This window comes from Labrus mixtus, chromosome 2, assembly GCF_963584025.1.
Source record: "Labrus mixtus chromosome 2, fLabMix1.1, whole genome shotgun sequence".
Classification (NCBI taxonomy): domain Eukaryota; kingdom Metazoa; phylum Chordata; class Actinopteri; order Labriformes; family Labridae; genus Labrus; species Labrus mixtus.
Genome location: NC_083613.1, coordinates 7,137,562 through 7,160,730, shown reverse-complemented (window position 1 = coordinate 7,160,730; position 23,169 = coordinate 7,137,562). Strand labels below are relative to the sequence as shown.

Sequence of the window (23,169 nt, the reverse complement as noted above, 5' to 3'; positions counted from 1 at the left end):
AAAACAGTTGCATCTCCAGTTCATACTAACTTGTCAGACAATAACCTCTATGACCAATTCCAGTCTGTTTTTCCCCCCTCCATAGCAATAGTCCCCCAACAGAGACAGCACTGTTAAAAGTCTGGAGTCAGCTGCCATGAGTAGCTCATTTGTGATTTTTACCCTCATCCTCCTTGATTAGAGTGCGGCCTTTGACACCTTATCTCACAACATACTCCGTGACAGACTAGCTTCTATTGGAATCGCTGACACACCCTTGCTCTGGTTTACATCCTATCTCTCTGGCCGCACTCAGCAACTCAAAACCTTAAATTCCCACCCATTTCCAGTCACTACCGGTGTTCCTTAGGGTTCTGTCCTTGGCCCCTTTCGGTTCATTATCTATATACTTCCTCTTGGTCATATCTTCCGTGAATCTAATCAAGTTATTTTGCTACGCGGATGACACCCAGCTCTACCTGTCCATCAAACCTACCTCCTCCCTCCTGACTTCTTCCCTGTCTGATTGACGACAGGAAATCCAATCCTGGTTCTCCTGCAAGTTCCTCAAATGAAACAGTGTCACAACCGAGGTTCTTCACATTGGCACCAAATGCACAATTTAAAACCTTGACAGTTTTTATCTCTCTATTGATCACTACTCAGTTTCTCCCTCCCCTCAGGTTAAGAGTCTGGATGTCATCCTCGACAGCGCACTATCATTCCAACCTCACATAAAAATGTTTTTACTCTGTCCGCATATTTCCATCTACATAACATTAATCCCCCCCGCCCTTCCCTCACACTCAACAGTACCGTACCGCCATTCTGGTTCACACCCTGGTTACATCTCGCATTGATTACTGAAACTCCCTTCTCTTTGGTCTTCCTGGCAAGTCCATCCACAAACTTAACTCTGATGCCGCGCGCATCATTTCCAGAACGCCCTCCATTAATCGCATCACTCCTGTTCTTCAGCAGCTCCATTGGCTCCCAGTCAAATATAGTATAGACTTCAAGATTCTGCTCCTCAACTTTAAGGCCTTGAATAAACGTGTGCAATTATCACAACCTGAATCAACTAAGTATTCAAAAAATTTAACTCCGGAATGTATATTTTATGATACACTGAATCTTCTGACATACAATACTCCAATAACTGTTTTAATAAATTGTGTAAATAATAAAATGTTTAACCTCCCACTTCAGGTTTACCTTGTAGGAAGAAGCGACTTAAAGCTGTTGAACATGATCAAACTAAATGTTTATAAGTGTAGTCTTGGTAGTTTTTGGCCAGGCTTGGCTATAGAAAACATGCAAAAGGTTATCAAAATGTGTTTATTTCCTCCTTTGTACAACTTGAAGATGTCACTTTGAACTTTGATATAATAAATAAGAAGTCATAGAAAACTGCTAACCGCCGTCCAGTCACAAAAACAACAGTCGTCATGACAGAGATATCATTAAACATATTCAACATTTAGGGGAAAAAAGTGATTTAAGTGGATAAACAACAAAGATACAACAAAATGTATGTCATCCAGCAGTGTAATTTTTGTATTGACACATTTACATAAACATACAGAAAACTTTTGGACTTGTCTTGTTGTTGCTCAGAAAGAAATGGGACTGGTAGTTTTATACAAAAACAGTGAGCTCTTAATTTTTCAGCTTTTACTGTACAGAGATGGAAAAATTGAGGTAATTTTTTTATGCAAAGGAGCTTCAAAATGCGAGGTGTGCTGTTCATTGTCCACCTTTATAACCACAAAGATGGCTTCAAGAGATAAAAATAACTTCAAGACGAGAGGACCAAATGAAAAGAAGAAACATACAAACCAAGTGACAAAACCAAATGGTTCTCCTCCAGTCTCTCAGATTTCTACTCTGACTCCTCCTCACATTTCATTTGGGCCTTTCATGCCGGAGTCCTTTGCAGAAACTGGCGATGCCACCATGGGCAAGATGCACTGTGACGACTCACAGTATCCGTTCAGACCTGGAGTACCAGGAGGCCCAGGAACGCCCACTGCTCCATGAACACCACGGGGTCCTCGCTCTCCATCACGGCCATTTGTGCCATAAGCTGCCCGACCGGCATTACCTGAAAAAATAGAAACAAATAAGAACCCAGGTGAAACAATGACCTAAAGGCTTTATATGCCTTTTTTCACACTTAAATGTAATATAAATCAAGTATATCCTCTGAAAATAACTCTGTGAGTCATGACTGTCTACAATGGGTGTAACACCCGAGTCCCACTGTCTGTGATGTTTTCAGAGTTTTCAGAGTCCTATCTTCAGTTTGTTTACATCGCCAGGACGGCCGGCTGACTCCTCCCCTCGTGTATAAAAGTTGTTTAATTGAGGGACTAGAGAAAAGAAGAATAACATACTGTACTCACTGCTTAACTGTGTTTCTAGATCACGCTCATTTCAGGTAAATTTACATGCAGTGTGAAGATACGAGCATAATAAAGATAGCTAGCATTAGCATGCTAACACAACAATGCACCACGAGTTGTTTTGGTTTCATGCTGGTGCTCAAGGGCAACATCTGCTGGATCAAAAAATCGCATATAAAGCCTTTAAAACTAAGTCACATATGTGACAATGTTAAGTCTTAACCTTCAAATCGAAGCAATTTTCAAGTTACTGTGGAATCAAGCCGTTCAAGTCATTAATTACAGTCATGGGCCAAATCATTAAAACTTTGCTAATGCATCCCATTTTCTACATTTAAAAGTTTAACATTTAAAATGAGATGTGTTAATGTCATGCTTGTCATTTACCTGGTAGACCAGGGGCACCTGGAGCTCCTTTGGCTCCTCTCTCTGTAGGTCCTCTATCCCCTTTGTCACCCTGATCACCTGCAGAGAGGAAGCATGATAATTAACACCAAGAGGATAACATTTAATTGAATTGACCACATTAAGCAGAAGTTCAAGCTCAGACTTCACACCTCATCTGTTCCTTCATTAACATGAAGATGAACCTGATTGGTCTCTGAGGGGGAATGATGTAAAGTTCAAATATGTGTAGGATGGTGTAAAAGAAAAGGGTAGAAAAGTTAAACTAGTTTAAAAAGTATTTGGATAACATGTTTAACCTTAATCTAGTATTCTTCATACTATACAGCTGTAAACTTCTGCATTACTACACAGTATACTATCTGCTGTCTGCTGTAAAAGATCTAAACCTTACCTTTGATTCCTTTGCGACCCATCACCCCAGCTGGACCCTTCAGACCGGGCAGTCCTCTTGATCCGGTGTGGCCAGGGAAACCGTTCTCTCCGGTGACTCCTGGAGGTCCAGGAGGGCCAGGGGGACCGGGAAGCCCTGCGATACCTGACTCAGGTCTACTGAGGCTGGCTGCTAGCTGGGCCAGCTGCTCTGTGACACATGAGGACAATTTAGACATTTAGATTTATAACATGACAAACAAAAACAATCATGAATATCTGAAGATTTAGAAGTTGTGTTCTCTTCATTATAAAGGAGAGAGTGATCTATCTTAATCTTGCCAGTATCAAAAACATGTTTAAAACCAAGACTGCTTAGTTTGATATAAATGAACATTTAATGGATCAACTACATGAAAGTTTCCTTACATAATATGTTAAATAGCTTTGATACGCCAAGGCTTAAACCTAAATGCCATTTTCTTTTGCTTCTGATCCAAGTTAAGAGTTAGTGTGGAGAAATTGAAAACCACAAAAATGTAGAATTAACAATCAATTAAAAAAAGAAGAAAGTAAAGATAACAAACTGGGTGATAACAAACACTTACCTTGCATTACCCTCATGCAGACTTGTTTGATATGTGTGTCTGTTGGGGTTTTTCCCTTAAAATATAAGGAAACAAAAGATAGAGATGAGACATTTTTTATTCATATTGTTCAGTTTTTAGCTAATGATGTGCATGATGTTTTTCTTACTATAATTTTTTTTTCTGTACTGTGAGCTGCATTTCTTATATTAAATGCGCTTTAAAAACAATGTTCATTATAAAACTTGGCAAATATTGTATGGAAACATACAATTGCCTCAGTAAAGCAAATATATTTAATTCCATCAAACTTAACCCATTATGAAAAACTCTCCTGAAACATTAGGTAAGTTTTCTATGAAGTATTATCAAAACTTTTTAGTAGGATTATGATTCTGAACATTGGCTAGCTTATTTTTTATCTTAAACAGAACAGGGAATTTAGTCCCTGATTTACGACAACCAGAACTTTCGTTCAGTGCCAAGCATCTCTGATACAGCAGAAAGCTGTCACACAATAGTCCAGAGATAAAATGTCTCACCGCTGGGCCCTGACCCCCAGGCAGGCCTGGTACCCCCATGTCTCCCTGCATGCCGCGAGGTCCCAGCTGGCCCAATTTGCCTTCTTTACCCTGCTGTCCTCGGCCACCCTCCGGTCCTTTATTTCCTGTCTCTCCTGGTGGACCTGTCTGAAATCAACAGCAGCAGTATAAGATGACGTGATGACAGCAGACACTAGTACTTTAAAGAGGACATATTATCCCCCTTTTCTACCTTTTCAAACAGTCCCCTGTGGTCTAAATAAAACACCTGTGCTGTGCTTTGGTCAAAATATAACATGAATCAAGCACCAGAGGAGGTTTGTGACCCTGTATGAACCAGCTCTCTCAGAACACTCCGTTTTGGTGTGTGTGTCTCTTTAAATGAAATGAGCCCCCCCCCCGAGTTTTCCCAGTAGACATCAATCCTCTGTAGCGAGAATAAAAATGGCGGACCTGCGCAAAAGTTTTGTTCTAGGCTGGGGGTGGAGTCCATGGGTGGAGATATCAGGGGAGGGGAGGGGATTATTTTACCAGAATCCAACTTGTGACATCACAAGCTGAGCAAATTTGAAACGGAGCATTTTTCTTTGTGTTGTAAGACTTATGCAGACAACAAACAAATGGGTTGGATGGGTTTATTTCACATGTTGTGGGTCAGTAGACACTCAGGTTACCCAAATATATGTTCAAAAACACTGTAAAAGTGGATTTTTCATAATATGTCCCCTTTAAGAGATCAATTAGCAAACACATCTAAATATCTACACATGGTAACCTTTAACAGGTCACATGTTGGTATTTGTTTCAATAAAAAATGTATCTTATAGGTGAAATGTAGGAGTTTAATTTTAAACAAGAAGGAAACAATGTCATTTGTGGTTTGCTGCCAAAAAGACCAAATCCAGACAATAATGTACCAAAAAGCATTGACTGTCCAATGTCCTTTTGTTGCTCCACAGTGAAAGCCATAAACTATACAAAACATGGTCTCAGTCTAAGTAATGTCATCCAAGGACATAATGCAATGAGATTGATATCAGACAACTAACAAGGACCCTACAAGAATCATTCAGTCAGTAAAAACGATGTAGGTCAACATACCGCTCCTTTCTCTCCTGGTTCTCCTTGATCCCCCTGAAAGATACAAAAAAAGTATGTCACTGTTTATTTGTCTGTAGAAAGATCCATTCAGAATTTGGAGCTACAGCGATGCTACAGAGCTGAAGTAAAATACATGTTTAAAAAAAATGTTCATGTCATAGTACCAGAATCGTTTTATATCTTAACAACTGTCAGGATTTGATGATCTAGCATGCTTTTTAATTCTGTTACAAAAATAATATTTGAAACTTCAGACTTTTCAGGACTCCTTTTGTGTGTTTCCATCAGGTCACCTCAAGTGTATCAGCATTATTTCCTGGTTTATTTTGTTTTTACTTTCCCAGTGGTACTGTATTTGGATTTTTATGTTGCTTGTTTAATAGAGCTAATCACCATATTTAAAAGGCAGGGTGCTTGTGTGATGCAACACATTTCCATATGAAGTAACATTTTGTTGTGTTTTGTCAGGACAGAACTAACACAGAAAGCACAGTCCTCCCACATAATCAATTTACTTCCTGTGTCTTCATGAGCCGTATTGAACTTGCCCTTTATTAAGTGGTGTAAGACTAATGAAGAAATTGAGTTTTTAACTGTCAGACATTAATGAAAAAGCCTTCTTAAATCGGAACATTTCCACATAGACCTGGTAAAAAATTTGATTCACAATTTTCCGTCACAGAAACGTGGCGGCCAATTGAAAATATCTTTTTGCCTACATGTAATTTATAATAAGTATAAGTTACCAGCTACTGGTTCTTGTACATAAAACATGACCTACATTAAATCGGAAAAAGCACCCATATAATATTTTCACCATACAACTTGAAGCTAGTGAACAAACCAAAGTTGGAAGCACTCCTTCTTAATCACGTCATGGGACCATATGAGGATAATGTCAATGCAAGATTGGTCTCAGGCGACTTCATCGTGTTCATTTCTGTGTTTGTAAGGATTCCCAGCATTGGTTTTCTATTACTTATGTTCTTGCATTTTGCCTTCTGTCTGACAGTTTTGTTTTCTTGTTGTCTGACGGTTGTGCAATGAATCTTGTTGTGCCAGTAAAGACTGTTTTATATCACTATACTAGTCTTGTTCGCTGCATGGAGCATTTGAGCCCTGTTATTCCTTTCCAATTTCCAGTCGTTACATATTCCCGGAGACACACTGATGTCTGCATGAAGAAAATAAATTAACATGCAGGTGTTTCAGTACTCGATCACTCACCAGTTCTCCGCTCTCTCCTGCTGTTCCTTCAGCACCTGAAGGTCCCTGAAATGAAGATGCATGATAGATTTTTGGCATTTTGTGTGCTCCATCTCAGCGCTCTTTGATCTGAAACAATCTGCAGGTTTAATATTACGACTAATAAAACATACCTGTTCTCCCTGTGGACCGTCAAGACCAACTGCACCCTGAGAAAAACAGAACATAAAGAATACTTAACAATCAAAGCTGTTGAATTATTCTGAGCAACTAAAACTGTAAAATCTATAATCAATTAAGAACTTTACATACACAAGAATTGTTTGTTCCTTGTTTGGTCGGATTTGACATTTAATTCATACCTTTACATAGAGACTCAGGTTTTGCTTACTTTAATCTTTCCTTTTTGTGGTCCTCACATTGAACTTGACAATGGCCCATATTTTGTTTCAATAATCAGCATTTTAAAAATGAACTCATTTAAAACAGCAGTATTTGACTACTTGGCTGCTTCAAATGCAGCCAACAAATGTGTCCTATTTTTCCCTGGAGGAGCTTAGAAACGATAAACGAGAAAACGAGTATGATGGGGACAGTTAATGACACAAACAGGAAATCCTTTGTTGACCAGACAGTGTCATTTCAGTTCGGCCTGTGCGGTTAAGACAGACTACAAAGGCTGGGTCCTTCGGAGGACAACATTCAGCAACCCAGACTGAGTGTGGCGTCAGGGGTAAATGGCTGCAGTGAATGAAATCAGTGTGTTCACTTATATTGCATTTTTGTGATGTAAGCCAGGGTACTTAAAAAAAGAAAAAAAGAAAATTAGATGTAGATCTACAACTTCTTAATCTTGATTTTTGGACTCACTTCTAAACTGTATTTATCATGCTGTAATTTTTTGAGTTTCTTACTCTTTCACCCTTCTGGCCACGATAACCAGCTGGACCTGGAAGTCCTGGGAGTCCTGGATCCCCTCTGCTTCCCTGTAAAACACACAAGTACAAAATAGTAAAGAGCCCTTAGAGTACTAGTTAAATAGACAGAATGCACATGCCCACACATTAAGTCATAACACAAGACCAAGTGTGTGAAGCTCAGAAAACTTGACCCAACCACAGAAAAAAAGAAAACATTTTGAGCGTCACATCATCTGAACGGCGAGCCTCAACCTGTCCACCCTCCCTCACATGTTTCTGGGTGTGTGCGGGTCCTGATTGTGGTGAACTGTGGGCCAACAGGTTTCAGGCATTCCTGGGGAACAGAGAGCTCTTTCAGGGGTTCTCAGCTTCTTTTCCTGCCCCCAATTCCCCCCTGATCTGCAATAAACCCCCCTTGGGCTTTCAGATTTCTGTAACAAGGGGCTATTCATGCCCGCTCACCGTTGGATTAGAGACTTAACAGCAGGGACAGGAGTTCATAAAAGAGCTGCCACTCTTTCATAAAAGCATAGTATAAGGCTTCACTTCCCAGATACTGTACAAAGTGTATCTTGGTGAATGATCCTCATGTTGAATAATACATTTCAGGATAATAGAAAGTATTTGTGGACATTGATTGCTTGCTTTGTATTTCAGGGTTCCAATCTCAAGGTCGGATTGAGCTAAACTCTGCAAAAGCACAGAGCAAGAGGTTCAGCCTTGTCCTGATTTTCATGGATACCACTTCCCGTAACAGTATTACAATAATCTTGTTGTTTTCCTCTGAGGTTTAATCGGTCTAAACCCTTGATGTTTGTCAGCAGGCCAGACGGAGATCTCAGAAGCTCCAAAAAGCTTACAGAAAGAATTGATTTGACAAAGTCATAGTGAAGGTCTTACTTAAAATGACTCCTTCTTCAAAGTTTTGTCCCCTTTTTTGGCTGTGTGAAATGTATTATTTACTACATCTTTATTTATAAAACCATCAGAGGAACAATGTGGACAAATGACACAGTCTGAATTTCTGAATATAAAACATGAATTTCTGAATATAAAACATGGGTGTGATACATAAACCAAACATTTTATCGTTGATGGTAAAAGTAAGTGAGAACGCTTGAAGTATCACAAGCATCTTCTTTAAAACTTTTTGTATAATATAACATAAACTGTAATTCAACAGAGAGCTGTATCTCTTACTTGTGTTTGGAGTGCCACAGGATTCTGTGATAGAGCCACATGCTTTATGAGAACTTCTTGAGGCTTTCATTGAACAAACTTTTGGTCCCACTTTCTGTCTTCATCTAAACATTTTGCTCTTTGTTCATATATAAAAAGCATTCAGATCATTATTAAGTTGATCTGATGAAACTGTGTACATTAATGAAATACATTTTACTGTAATCAAATTTGTAAAAACATGGGGTTATCTGGAGTTGATCTTGCCTTGATCAAACTAGTGGGACTTAAACTTGTAAAGCACTGATAAAAGAGTGTGTCAGTCATTGGTGTGAATTGTATTTGAAGTGTTGTTTATACTTTATCCTTTAAAATTTAGACTAGTAAGGTCTTACCCTGGCTCCTGGTAACCCGGCAGGTCCCTGGTGTCCTCTTTCTCCTCGATCTCCCTAAAAGAAAATAGAGAGAGAGAAGTAAAATCTGGGTAGAAACACAAATAGATTGTGTAATATTTGTTCGCTGAGGCAACAGAAGGTTTGGTTTGTTATCAGGTGATGTCTTGACTTTTTGTTCATTTATGAGGAAGCTAATAAAGTTGTGTATTATTCCAAAGTAAATAGTTTGATCATCATTACTTACTTTACTTTCCCAGTGGAAACCATTAAACCATTATCAGTCATATTTAAATAGTGGCCTCGTCCAAATCTTTTTTGTTTAGAGGGACACACAAATATATTCCCTATCTCAGAGATGGATCCCTATCTTACAGTTTATTTTGTGAAATGAAGTTGACTTACTGGTCCTCCTCGGGGTCCCACAGGTCCGACTTCTCCCTGCTCACCACGCTCGCCCTTATAACAAGCAATCATCCAATCATTATCAGAGCAGAGAAACAGAATAAAAGTTGAGGTAATTTCCCCAATTCTATTAATAAAATAAAAAATGTAATTATTAATGTTAAATCACTGTTTTAAAGAAGTGTTTCCTGCTTTTTAATGTAAAGCTCCTAAATGATGAACTTTTTTGTAAAACAATAAATGTGTTAAACGCATACTTGTTTTCCTGGTGAGCCCATCAGACCAACAACTCCTGGATCACCTGTGACACCCTTGGGACAAAAAAAGAGACAGCATGGTTTGAGGAGATTTCTACATTTGGCCTATTTTTGTTGTAGAAAAAGCTGTAAATGATGGAGTTTCTTTGTATTGTATACATTTTGATCATACCTCTACACCAGCATGACCTTTTTGTCCATAAGCGCCTGGCAAACCCTGCAGTCAGAAAGTAGGATCAACACCTAAACTCAAACATCACTGATATTAAAGCATCAGGGGTCAGCCGTTACACTTACAGGAAGTCCTAGAGGGCCTGCATCACCTGGAGCCCCACTTTTCCCTGGAAGACCCTAAAAACAACAGAAACAGAATGGGACATTTTATGAATGCAAACTGCCACATCACAATCCTAAAGCAATCTTCTTTAACTCTCAAAGACTGTCACTGTACACACAAACTACTGTGAAATGTTAATTAAGAATAACAAATATTTGTTACCTTCGACGCTGGCAGCCCAGGTATTCCCTCACGTCCATCTGGACCATGGAGGCCCTGTCAACAAAATAAATCAGACGTTTACATAACTGATTATACAAATGAGCCTCCGTTTAAATAAAGAGAGCACTCAGAATAAAAGTGGTAAAAAGTATCAAGCTATTGAACAAATATGATGCATACATGGATTTTCATGCCAATTTGTGAAATACTGTAGTAAGGATGTAAGACCTTATTTAAACTTGTTTTAATTGTTACAGCCTGTGCTTAATCCACTCAGATTGTTCCAGTGTTAGACTGTAATAGATCTCTTGACTTAGATGGTTTGCCTATACTGCTAATAAACACAAGAAAAGGAGAGATGATCCTCCTCTGCTGACATCTATAGTGAGCATTTTCCATTGACAAGATGTAGTAGCGTTTTGTAAAAAGAGAAAAGCTATTCATCACTGAGTGCAATGTTTTCCTTTTTAGATCATTGATATTCGGTATGGAACATTCTTGGATGAAGTAATAGCCTCTGGGAGCGATGGGCACAATTTTTGAGGGCTTCAGGCTGAGCCAGCAGTTAGTGATAAAAGACTTGAAGCCGACACTTCTCTTTCTGTGTGTCATGTGTGAGAAACAAAGCCTTAGGGTGGATCATTGGTGGTGAGATGACTGCTGATGGTTTCTGGGTTTTCATTTTGACCTGTGAGTTCCCCCTCTTCTGCTCTCCCCTTCTCCACACAGACTGTTTTCTGCATGCAGGTAATTCCCGCTAAAAGTTAATCTGATACAAATTTGACAATAATGTTATACTAATTTAGATAAGACTTAGATTAGATAACTCCCAAACCCTACGGAGAGAAAGATAAGATGGTTCATGGGAAGAAACAAAGTAACAATATAATACTCCTGTTTAAGAGCTGTAACTCCATCAACTAGCGTAAATTTGAATGTAGAGGGCCATTAGTAAAGAGAAAAGGAAATATCTTGATTTATAGGATAACATCTCACAGGCTCTCCTTTTGGCCCAGGTACTCCTCTGATTCCAGGTGGACCAGGATCCCCCTATGACGAGACAAAGAAGTAACCAACAAATCAATACCAATGCTGTTGATAAATATCCAGTGGAAACAGGATTTAAGGACTTTTTTCATCACAGGTGAAGAAATGATTGTTAACTCTATCAGTGTGAATTGTTGCGCTTCATTCTCTCAAAGCTGTTGTCGTTGGGTTTATTTGTGTTTAAGATCTTACATGAACTCCTGCTGGGCCTGGCTCACCGATGGCTCCTCTTTGGCCTCGATCACCCTGGAAAAAAATAGTTGTTGCTGTTTTTATCCAAGTTTTGTCAAAATAAATATAAGTAGTTTAACAGAGAGGTTATAAAATTAGTACTCACTGGACCTCCCTGAATTCCCTGAGGACCTAAATCACCAGGTTTTCCCCGAGGTCCCTGTTTGTACAGAAATATAACAGTTAAAGTCAAAAAAATGTTTATTGAAGATGCCTTTTGAAGCAGATTAATGGCTGGTTTAAAGTTTTAAAGCATTAAATATTAAGCTTGTTGTTTCTTTCACATTGACAGTCCGAGGCGGGATATATTTACAACCCTGATACACCTCGCTTGGAAAGTGTAACGCACAGAAGCATTGGGGCGAAGTCATTTTGCCCCTGAGCAGCTATCAGACGTTTAACAGAGGCGTAACAGGCGAGACAGTGGCAATGTGTAAAATCGGCGGGGCAGAACAGCACTGTGTGTGTGTGCATGCCTGGGTTTGTGTGTTTGTGTGTGTGAAGCTCCTGTTGTTTTTTCCACACTATGCCTCTCATCTTTCCGAAATGTCGTAACACAATTCAATTGCAATTTGTAAAAACAAAGGCGTAATGATGGAGGGAAATTTGTTACAGCACTTTTGCAGAATCACAATCTCTAAATAAATCTGTATATTTAGTTTCTTTAATTTTCCGCATGTTTACCATGTTCATAAGAAGTGCCAGTCTTAAACCCCTTCTGTTGTTGTATTCAAAAGCCTCACAAATGGAAACTTTGGAAAAAACAAGCTGTGACGTAATGCTGACATTTCCAGACAAAATAAAGGATATACATATAATACACATTCCCTTGTTCCCACCTAATGTGTCAGCCCCGCCCTGATTGAACTCACCTGCATCTCATTGTCTGTGTATTTAATCTCTGTGTGTCCTCCTGCAAGATGCCAATGTGTATTCCTCTTTTACCTTGTCCTAGTGGGTTTTTGTGAGTTACTTCTTGTGTATGATCTCTGCTTGAATTTTGACCCCGCCTTTGCCTGCTCTTTATGATTTGTTTGCTGATTATTGGACTTTTGTGTACCACACCGAATTGAATCTAGACCGGTTTTACTTCCCCCCTGTCCAGTCTTGCTTGTGAATCCATTGTTCTGAGTGTGTGTCAATGTATTGTGTATCGTATTGTACCGCAAGGGGACCCTGCAATACCCAGCCCTGGACATTATGCCTTTGCTTTTTCTAAACTGCGATACTTGTAAGCAAGCCTTCCATACCCTTTAGGCATCCATGTTTTTGCCAAGCAATAGTGTTCTCTGATTAAACCACTTCACACAGAGCATATCATGCACTTGATTTCCAGTTCTGTAACCACCAGTGAACAAGTTACTTTTGAAGGCAGCTTGAATGACTACATAGTATTCTTTTTTTTGTTTATACAATGTTATAAACAAACGTTTATATGAAACATACGTTGAATTCATGAAACATCGCAGCAGTTCATGACTTTGTGATTTCTTACCCTGTCCCCTTTGGAGCCCAATATTCCTGGGAGGCCTCTTGATCCACCTGGTCCCTAAAATTACTCAGCGGATAGAGAAAAGACACAGAAATGTCCCATGTTAACATGTTTGACTGTGGAGGAGTCATCACATTTAAAACAGGCCTTATATAGAGAGATGTCAAAGAGAGAAAGGTGAAATATTTTACTGGTAGTCCTTGTGCTCCAACTTCCCCAGGCAGTCCTTGATCGCCCTCTTCTCCCTGATAGAGAACATAGATGTAGTTTTAGTGTGTACATTTCAAAGCAGCAAGTAAGATACTAGGGTTATTCTTGACTGTCAAGGGCCTGCAAAGCATATGATTTGTTAATTTTCAGCACACACCATTCTCATTTAGTAAAACATCCTTTGCATATCCTTTGTTGTGGGTATAGATCAATAATTCTGCACAGTGGGAGAGGAGAGGACTGTACCTTGTGTCCTTGTCTTCCAGGCTCACCAGATTCACCCTTAACTCCTTTGTGGCCCTAAAGGAAAGAGTAACAAGGCAAATGAATACAACAGGACAATGCTAATGCTAGATCTAACGTGATGTGAATCCAAAAAGTCTTATCAGGATCATTATATTTTACTCACCTTCATGCCGGGGAGACCAGAGTGTCCATGTAGACCAGAGGGGCAGGCGTTGGGACACTGAAAAACACATCAGCCTATTTGAGGTCATGGAAGAGCCCTGCCACTAGGGGGCTCCACTGACAGTGAACCATTGACCCAGCATACAAACAAGTACATTACGGTTGTCATTTTTAATGCCATGAAATGATTTTACAGAGAATCCAGAGTTAAAGGGGTTCTTGGTTGGTGGCAGTTTTTTTAAGTTCGAGAAATTGGAGCTTACCGAGCACTTGAAAACACCAATCTGTCTTTAAGTTGCATAACCACCAAGTGATGTTGAAAATAAAGCAAATGCAGATGAGGGGAAAAATGGCAGTTCCTAAAGTGTGCATTTGAGGCTGGCTACAAAAGGTCTCCATTAGGTCCCATGTTGAAATGTCCAACTTAACACCAGTAGTAAACATGCTAACGCCCTGGTACAATAATACGTTTATTAATAATAATAATAATAATAATAATAATACATTTTATTTAAAGGACTCAAGATCACCTCACAAAGCAGAGATAAAAACAGGAAAAAGGAAGGTCTCAATCTCTCATTTCTCTTTTTATGGCAACTGTGCAGGGTAGAATCTACTTACCACTAGACATCTACACAGACATTTCAGGCTGCGTGTTTGGTATTATCATTCAAAAAATTGACAAATCATTTGTCTAAGATTTTTGGCATAAATCTGGGCTTGAATGTAGTCAGTACTGGCTCCAGAAAACTAACATGGCAGTGGCCGAATACCAACCCCATTATAACCTTTTAGGAAAAAATTTGAAAATGGAAATTGGATACTTTTGGATCAAACTTACCAGGTCCTCGCCTTGATATACACCTGGTAGACCCTAGATACAAATAACAACATTTAGTTGACATAATAATGTTTCCTCTGATTGTGTTTAAAAGCAGTACAGATGAAAACAGTGATATTTACTCTTGGCCCAGCAACACCAGGAAGCCCGACTGGACCTCTCTTTCCTCTCGCTCCCTGTGAGAGACAGACTTTTATCAATAAACTTGTATTCCTATCTTCTATTATATTACATTTTTAATGTTTACTTTGAATAAATAACATCAAAACTCCACTCACAGGGGGTCCAACTTTTCCTAGTTCACCTGGTAGTCCATCTGTTCCAGGAATACCCTGTTAACAAACAACAAAGACATTATCTGACAATCTCTCTTTTGTAATTAAACTTCTAATATTATTATACTCTTATTATGTAGGCATGGACTGTTATAAATGACTTTGCATTAAGAAAATAAAACTGATCTACATGTTATGACATTTTAATCCAACCATGTTAAAGAGAAACTTATCACTTCAAGTATTCCTGTTTATTTTCTTCCCTCTGGTGGTTAAAGGTATCATATTGCTGCAGTGATGTCAGAGTGTACTGTGGGTTCGGTCAGGGCACTGTGACATCACTTGGTCTTTGATTGAGCCAAAAAACAAAAGAATGTGTTAGTATGATGGGGCAGCTGTGGATCAGTGGTAGAGTTAGTCTTCTTTGAATCTGTAGGTTAGATGTTCAATCCCAGCTCCTGCAGTCCACAAGTTGAAAGGTTCTAGGGCAAGACACTGACCCCAAATTGCTCTCTATGGCATATCCAGCATCGTGTGAATGAATGTGTATGAATGGGACTGGTTAATAATACTGACGGGCATTTTACATAGCATCCTTTGCCAACAGCGTGTAACATGTAGTGTTAAAGGGCTTTGAGTGGTCAAAAGACCAGAAAAGTGATTTGTAGGTGCTATATAAATAAAGCTATTGTACTCCATGAACCATTTTATAATACAAAAAAATAGAAAAAAATTATCCCAAAATACATTTTTCCATTCTCAAGCAACACAACTTGCTACTTAATACTTTCCATTTGCATTATGTTACATATGTTTTTAGATTAAATATATACAGTACTTATATCGTATGCTGGTGAACAAGTTCCCTTTTAAATGTTACTGTGAAGCTTTGTGTTACTGTAGTGTTTTACCTTAAGCGTTTACAGTATGAAAATCTGCAGCCTACTCTATTGACCTGCTGACGTGTTTAACTGTGAGCTAGTTACCAACCTTTGAAGTATACAGTAGCCTATTAAGTGTGATACTCACATCGAGCCCATCAGGTCCTACACCCTGTCAGAGAGAAATCATAGATGGACAGTGTCAGACTGAAACTGGTTAACAGAAGCAAATAAAGAAAACTGGAAGGATTTAATGGCAGCATTTCTCTTTGACTGTATTATTTTTTGTAAACAGCAAGTATCAGTCAAGATGAATTTTAACACAATGTTGCTGTTGCTTCTAATACTAACTAATAATGAAGAATGTAAACTTGTTAACAATTAAATCTGTGTTTTATTAAAACCTTAATGTTTATGTGATAGTTAATGAAAAAAAATTCAAGATTAATGTACTTACAGGCTCCCCAGCAGGTCCACTAGGGCCAGAATCTCCCTGAAAAAAGAAGAGAACAGACATGTTCCAAAGGGTGTTAAGAATAGTTACTATGTTGTTTTGACAAAAGAACATATCTACTGAAATATGTTAATAATAATCTTACTTTAGTCCCCTGTTTGCCCACTGGGCCTGGATCTCCAGGCGGTCCAACAGGTCCCTACAAATATGACACACAAAAATTAAAAAAGCTTACAAAAAATGTTTATTTAAAAAAAATTATTATTATTTTGGTAGCTTTGGTTCAACATTTTTTCATTGTCAAGGCACCTAAACCGATACAACTTAAATCAGGGATCCCCATCAAAGAATTTTGCTTTTATACGTTAAACTATAGAAAATCTAGAAAAACAAGCAAATAAGTTCTAAATTCTTTCTTATCACACTTAATGCATTTCGGGGACACCCTTGATGATAAAAAAAGTTTTAAGTCAATATGATTTCAGACAGTTAGTACCACCTATTTAAAAAAGAGTCTTTTGAATGATCGAAACCAATTAACACGTCCAAATACTGAAACTGTTCATTTCTCTCTTATTGTCATCAATAAATGGAACTATGCATCTTATAACTTCAACTGCACTGTCACAAGAAACAAGGTGCTGTTACACCTAACCCTTAATACATGCATTTCTGTACAAGACGTTTTGATAAGCCAAAATTTTACCCAAGTTTGGCAAATGTGACTCTGCAAGCATCTTCCGCCTGTTGTTTACAAACTGTTTGCATGTCGAGTTTGTGGATGTGTTTTCTATCTGTTACCATAATGTCTATGGGCTGTGGCAGCCAAAGTTATATAGTGCAATAAACATCATGCAAGGTCATCAGGCCGTGCTGTGGACATGAGAGAGACGCCATTTTCACTGTTGGAAGTTATTGTGCTAATACATTTTAAGGTGGAAAAGTTACATATTGTTGCTTTAAGAGAGAATTTAGCACTATATTGAAGAGATTGGAAGTAAGAAACACTCGCTTTAAACAATCAGATGGTTGGAAACACAACGACAGATAACCTTAACTTCTTATTTATATGCCTATTTTGTCTTCTAGTTGACCTGGACTTTAGGGATACAAACAAGCCAACTGTTTGTAATAATTAGCATCCCAGTGTGTACAGATACACCTTGCTGAGTAATCAGCTGGCTGGTACATTGTCACTTCTCACTAATTAAATAAGAAGACATTAAAGGACAGGGGTCAAAGTCAAAGGATCAAAACAGTAGTTCCAAAGCTTATTGGTGATGTCACAATTGATACTTCCACTTTTTATATACACTCTGTGGATGCATTAGCCTTGCAAACAGCCTAAGTAATTAATGAAATAAAGCAATTTGACTTTGCATGTGGCCTCACCAGTGGAGATCAAATGGGTTGGGTATTTAAGACAGGATAAGGAAGACAAACAAAATGCAATTTTTACTGAACCCATCTCAATCATCACTCATGACCCACTCAAAGTGTGTGGCAGCTGTCTCAGTACATATACTCTGCCTTCTGTATCTGAGATGTTTCTGTGCAGCTATGCAACTTGCAGGGCTGACAAATATAGCCAAAACTAACATCAGAAAAAGTTTGCAGTTCAACAAATAAACCTTTTGAGGCTGGCTCCAATAGCAAGCCAATCTGCATATAGTACAATGTTGGAATGCTCATATTTTCATCTCAATGTTTACAGACATTACAAATGTAATTGTTGATCACGTGTTGGTTATGTCATTGGGCATGGTTTACTTCTGTGTATCGTTTTCGAGAGCTGAGTTGGTCTATCTTGCATCCTACCTTATGCAAAACAACAACCTTGAAGCAACAAGTACACAAAACACAACACATTGGCGGCAACCAATGCAACACTATTGCTTCCTAAAATTTCCAAACTCTGGGAACAATTCACCCTTGATGCTGAAAATAAAGGTTTAACCTTCAGGGCCCAGGGTGTCGCTTACTTTGGTGCTTACACGATCACTAAGGCCCAGGAGCCTTGAGAAGTTTGGTGATTATTGTTGCACACATGCAGCTTAAACGGAAAAAATGAATCCTGATATTTCTTGCAGCTACCAATCACATTTTCTCTGCGGCCTTGTCATGATGACAACATAACCCCTATACACACACACTCTCAAACCCCTGGTTTCTCTTATCACTTGCTCTACCACCTTCACTTACGCATTCAGTTATTCACAAACAGAAGTACACTACTAATATAGCCTAACAAAAGGATTGCCAGCGAGATTTGTAAAGCGGCGCTTGCTTGTCATGGGACCATGTCTATTACAGACATGGTCCCATGACAAGCAAGTATTTAAAGAGAAGGCACATTGGATGTCTCTCTTTTGAAAATCATCTTTCACATTCAACTTGATAGTCCAAAGTTACTGCCACACAGTTTTCTGCCACTTACATTTTCAGGTAAGCTTTAAACCTTTCCCCTAAAACACTTCATCTTTTTTTCTCCTTCTCTTTTCTTTTTACCATATTGCTATCATTACCAGGCTTCACGTTGAAAAAAAGTATCACAACACTAGTTATGTTTAAAACAGGGCTGTCAGCATTAACAAGTTAAGCACGATTGATTAAGGTCTCAAATGAATGCATCAACTTTATTTCATCCCAATTAATCGCATGCTTTTTTGTTTCTTAAGGCACACGGTGGATAAGCCTCCGCTGTGTCTCTCTGCGGTCACAGCGATGGAAAATAAGGACATTGCTGCATCTTTGAATGTCTCATTTCACTTTAAAAAACGTCTAGACGGCGAAGCTGAAGTATTATCCACCTAATGACATCAGATATTTCACTTTTTTACCGTTCCTTTTGGCCATGTTCATTCAGTTTTTATTCTTAACAAGTTTCTTTTTCCGGGGTTAAGTTGATGTCGTAAACTTGATCTACCAAAAAAGAAAAAAATATGGCTTGAATTCAGATTTGTAATGGCATATTTTAAGTTTGAAAGAGTAATGTTGGATTTAAAAGCTGACAGCTAGATAAAAACAAGTAATTGTGTAAAACATTATCTTATTAGTCTACTAAGCAATTCAGTAGTCAATGACAAGTCCACTGCCATCTGTTAATTCCTGATAAGGGGACCTTTTCGGGCATTATTCATTATCTACTGGACTGGATTGCATAAAATTAGAATCATTATTCACCCAGACCACGGCTAAAGATGAAGCTCTAAAATCAAGATATCATTGATTCAAACGTTGGTTGTATCAAGTCTATATGCCCTTTTTACTTTTTTTGAGTTAAAAAGGGTGTGGTCTTCCTTACATCCTTAAACCCCTCCCCTTTTTTGTCTCCTCCATAAATAACAATATTCACCTGGTCAAAGGACATCACCAAACGATGGAAACCAAAGACACCTCAAACCAGATAATTGAGGGGCGCTGATAACCTAGCGGCTATGTTGCACACTCGGTGTCCAGAGGCAATAGTCCTCATTGCAGCGGCTGTGGGTTCGAATCCGACCTCAGCCCTTTGCTGCATGTCATTTCCCAATCCCTCTCTTCAGCTGTCCTATTCAATAAAGGCAATAAAGGCAAACAGGCCTAAAAAATAACTTCAAAAAACAAACTGACAATTGAGCAATGATGAAAAAAGAAGACACACGTCACCCCAAAAATACTGTCTACTACTGTAAAACATGTCTCTTTCCTCCTCCTCCTCTTATAACTGTATACACTCTGTGTAAATTATTCTCTCTTTCAGCCTACATGAAGCTTTGAATCTCCTGGTCTGTCCTAAGCACGGTCACCACAGCAGACAGCAAACACACTGAGTCCTTTCTGCACCACCTTTACTAGCACACGCTCTCTCCTGTCAGCCATCTCTGAGCAGCCGATCCCCCCACACTAACTCCTCCATCTCACACAAAAGACCCCTGTTTCTGTCAGGAAGCCACTCGAGACTTTCCCCTAAATAACCAGATTGATTCATCCAAGCAACATTTTTTTTACTCAGAGGAAGCCAAGACAAACTGCTCACACAGCAGCAGATCTGAATGTCTCAAGTCCTCCAGCTTTGATCTTATGGACATTTAATACATCCTCTTATTGGGTTTTGACCTCCAGGACAGAAAGACTCTCATCTAATAGATTAAAGCAGAATCTCATGTTATTTCTGCAGTTTTTTAGAGACAAGCCAACAAGCAAGCTGTAAAAAAAAAAAAGTCTTGTAGAGAGACCAGACACAACAAAGACCTTTCACACTGTGGCTGATGTTCCACACCAGTGTTTTAACATGTTGTTTCACTTACATCTGCGCCTGGAAGTCCTGCAGCTCCTGGAGCTCCGTCTTTGCCGTTATCACCATCAGCACCCTGGAAGCAGAACAACTCATGTTAAAAATGTTAAGTTAGGTGCAAAGGCAACATTCTTGATTATATCTTTTATAGTTGACGGGATAAAAAGTCCACTCACTGGTCCGCCGTTCACTGTTGAGTCTTCTCCTCTGTCGCCCTGAAGATACATAAAAAGCATGTTCAGTTGATGATAATTAATCCACTTTAAGCCCAAAATGTATCATTGGAAAATCGTTTTTTTTCAGACCCTTGAATTAAATGCAAGTTGCAGTTTAACTAAAACAAGTTGTATAGAGTCAGCCATACATTGTTGAATAATATTGTTATTGATAAAGATAGCAAATAGAAGAGGGCCCAAAACAGATCTTTGTGGAACACCTTTTGTTAAAAACAGAAACTCTAAATATTGCCAGTCTTTGCACACTGTCATTTATCAGAAAGGTAATTCTGGAACCATTTGTAAGTGCTGGAGTCAAACCCAATGTTACATGCTCTAAATGAGATGACCATGATCAACTGTATCAAAGCTTCTGGTCAAGAAAGTCAAGAAAAACAGAAGCACAATGTCTCTCCTGCTTGTGACAGTATTATTAACAACTAAAGTGGCAGAAGAGACAGTACTATGCATAGGTATGAGAACAGATGGATGAGGGCTCAAATCCAGGTTATGGTCCTGTGGTTTGATTTTATGGAATCAAGGTGAATGTCAAGGTCAATATTTTTCAGCCCATATTGCAGCATTTAATTTTGCAGTTTAACCAAAGAAAAAAATGACCATATAAATGCTGCTTACACATTAAAACTTGTTTAAGCAATTTATGTGACTTGGAAAGGTTTTTTTAAGTGCCACATCACTTTTTATAATTAAGGGGAACTAAGTCAGGATTCAGTCATATAAAGACCTTTTTATTTATGTATACCTTATTGTTGAAATAGCTGCAGCTTTATCTCTTTCTTGTGTTATATCCACATTACTGTTGAGCTGATTAACTGCTGATTAGAAGTGAACCAGTCACTGCACTGACCAACATGGGAAACCTGAAATTTTTGACTGAAAAACTTGACTCACGTCGATGCCGTCCACTCCGGGCACGCCGGATGCTCCAGGCGGCCCTGCGGGCCCTCTGGGACCAACTGGGCCCCTCTGCAAAGCAAACACAAAAATCAGTTTGTTGGTTTTTCCCCCTTAAATTCATCTCTTAATATCATCCATTACTGCTGCTGTTGCTGGAGTGAAGGGCGGCTAACACAGAGTCTCTTTGTTTGCTTGAATGTAAGGGGAAAGGTCATGAAACTAAACCTGGTGTCCCATTTTAGTCCCATTATACCACCTAAGTAACCGCATGTGCTATGATTACTGGTAATGCAAGAACCTTATTGGTGCCAGGTGTGCACACGGACATGAATGGATGACAGTTTGGAACAGATTAAAATACCAAAATGTTAAAAATATTTGGCAAATAATGCTGTTTTAAGGGCCAATTATATCTGAGTTACACCTAAAAACAACACATTTGAGTAATCAGGTCCTCCATTAAGTCATTATATGAATGTATCATACAAAAAAGGTACAGCATATATAGCTGAATAAGAATATTCAATATTAAAACCACAGATATATAAATTACAATTAAGTACCTTAAATAAACATACTTCAGAATATTCTGTGAAATCTAGGAAATGTAAAGAAATGGCATATACGTGGGAAAATCTTGTAAGAACTCACTAGCCAAACTCCATTAGTTTTTACCAGGGATAATATGGACGTTTTATGTAACATAAATAAGAAATGAACTACCAAAAACTACAAAAGAGTCGATTCATTACTGAGCAATATAAAATATGATGCCATAGGAGACTCAAAATGTAGTTATTTATAATATAAATACGATATATAGTAAATTAAAATAAATAATCTCTCTATAAATCCCTCACTGAGCCTTAGACGTGTTATAAGCACCTATAGAAGAAATACATCAATATACATACAGTGCATGGCTTTCCTCTCCTGTATGGGATGAAGAAGAGAAAGAAGGAGCACCTATGTCTCACCTGAGCCGAGCAAATCAGCACGATTTGCAGTAAAATCACCAGCAGAGACTCTCGACGGATCCTGGAGAGAGCCATGGTCTTCCCAGGGCCGACGAAGATGCTGAAAAGTCCCTTGTTCCCAGATTAAACGGGGCTCACAGACGGTTCACTTCTCAGCCTCCCCCTGACTGAAACCCCAGCGGCTGCTAGAAGGGAAGGATGTTAGTAAGTCCTGATTATTCATGAGACACTGGGGCTCTGCAGGAGGAGGAGGAGATGGTGGAGGAGGAGGGCGTCCCTGCACAGTCAGAAAAGGGCAGTTCATTGGAAATTACATCGTTTTAAGATGGAATTGACCATGACAGAAAATTGCTTATTATTGTCCCTAATCTGTTTTCAGGGTATACCTTGGTTTTTGTGGAAAAAACAAACAAACAAAAGATGCTCTGTATATGTTTTTTTTTAAAAACATTTTATAAGAGAAAAAGGGGTTATGGGAAACTTTAAGGAAATATAAATAACAATATCTTGAATTATTAAGTTTAGTTTAACTTTAAGAAGAGATTTGAAATATATTGACATTTAGAAACACAACAAGTGCATTTAAATCTTACTTAAATAGAAGTATGTATGAGCAAGACAAAAAAGTAGTCACAGTGTAGTAAAATGATCTCTCTGTGTTTTCCTATATCTGATGTTTTTGGATTCATATCACT

At 38.6% G+C, this 23,169-nt stretch overlaps 1 protein-coding gene across 1 annotated transcript; it reads right to left on the bottom strand.

Moving 5' to 3' along the window:
* Positions 1-1,301: 1,301 nt before the first annotated feature.
* On the bottom strand, positions 1,302-22,694 carry col9a1a (collagen, type IX, alpha 1a). The gene is made up of 32 exons (XM_061049172.1): positions 22,475-22,694; positions 21,492-21,566; positions 20,541-20,579; positions 20,378-20,440; positions 16,234-16,287; positions 16,092-16,127; positions 15,783-15,806; positions 14,757-14,810; positions 14,601-14,654; positions 14,479-14,511; positions 13,639-13,695; positions 13,476-13,529; positions 13,211-13,264; positions 13,023-13,076; positions 11,634-11,687; positions 11,489-11,542; positions 11,246-11,299; positions 10,250-10,303; positions 10,048-10,101; positions 9,923-9,967; positions 9,751-9,804; positions 9,494-9,547; positions 9,092-9,145; positions 7,512-7,583; positions 6,771-6,806; positions 6,619-6,663; positions 5,392-5,424; positions 4,291-4,437; positions 3,770-3,824; positions 3,184-3,372; positions 2,772-2,849; positions 1,302-2,083 (listed from the first exon to the last, which is right to left on the bottom strand). The coding sequence occupies exons 1-32, from the start codon at positions 22,547-22,549 to the stop codon at positions 1,878-1,880; spliced, it is 2,064 nt and encodes a 687-aa protein (XP_060905155.1). The 5' UTR covers positions 22,550-22,694; the 3' UTR covers positions 1,302-1,877.
* Between the last annotated feature and the right edge of the window lie 475 nt (positions 22,695-23,169).

Bases quoted from the DNA above. Each gene is read 5' to 3' on its own strand.
- col9a1a (XM_061049172.1), bottom strand. From the start codon at position 22,549: ATGGCTCTCTCCAGGATCCGTCGAGAGTCTCTGCTGGTGATTTTACTG. The intron at 6,664-6,770 runs GTATGTTTTATT...TCTTCATTTCAG, and splicing joins ACGGTCCACAGGGAGAACAG to GGACCTTCAGGTGCTGAAGG. The intron at 3,373-3,769 runs GTAAGTGTTTGT...CATGTGTCACAG, and splicing joins CTGCATGAGGGTAATGCAAG to AGCAGCTGGCCCAGCTAGCA.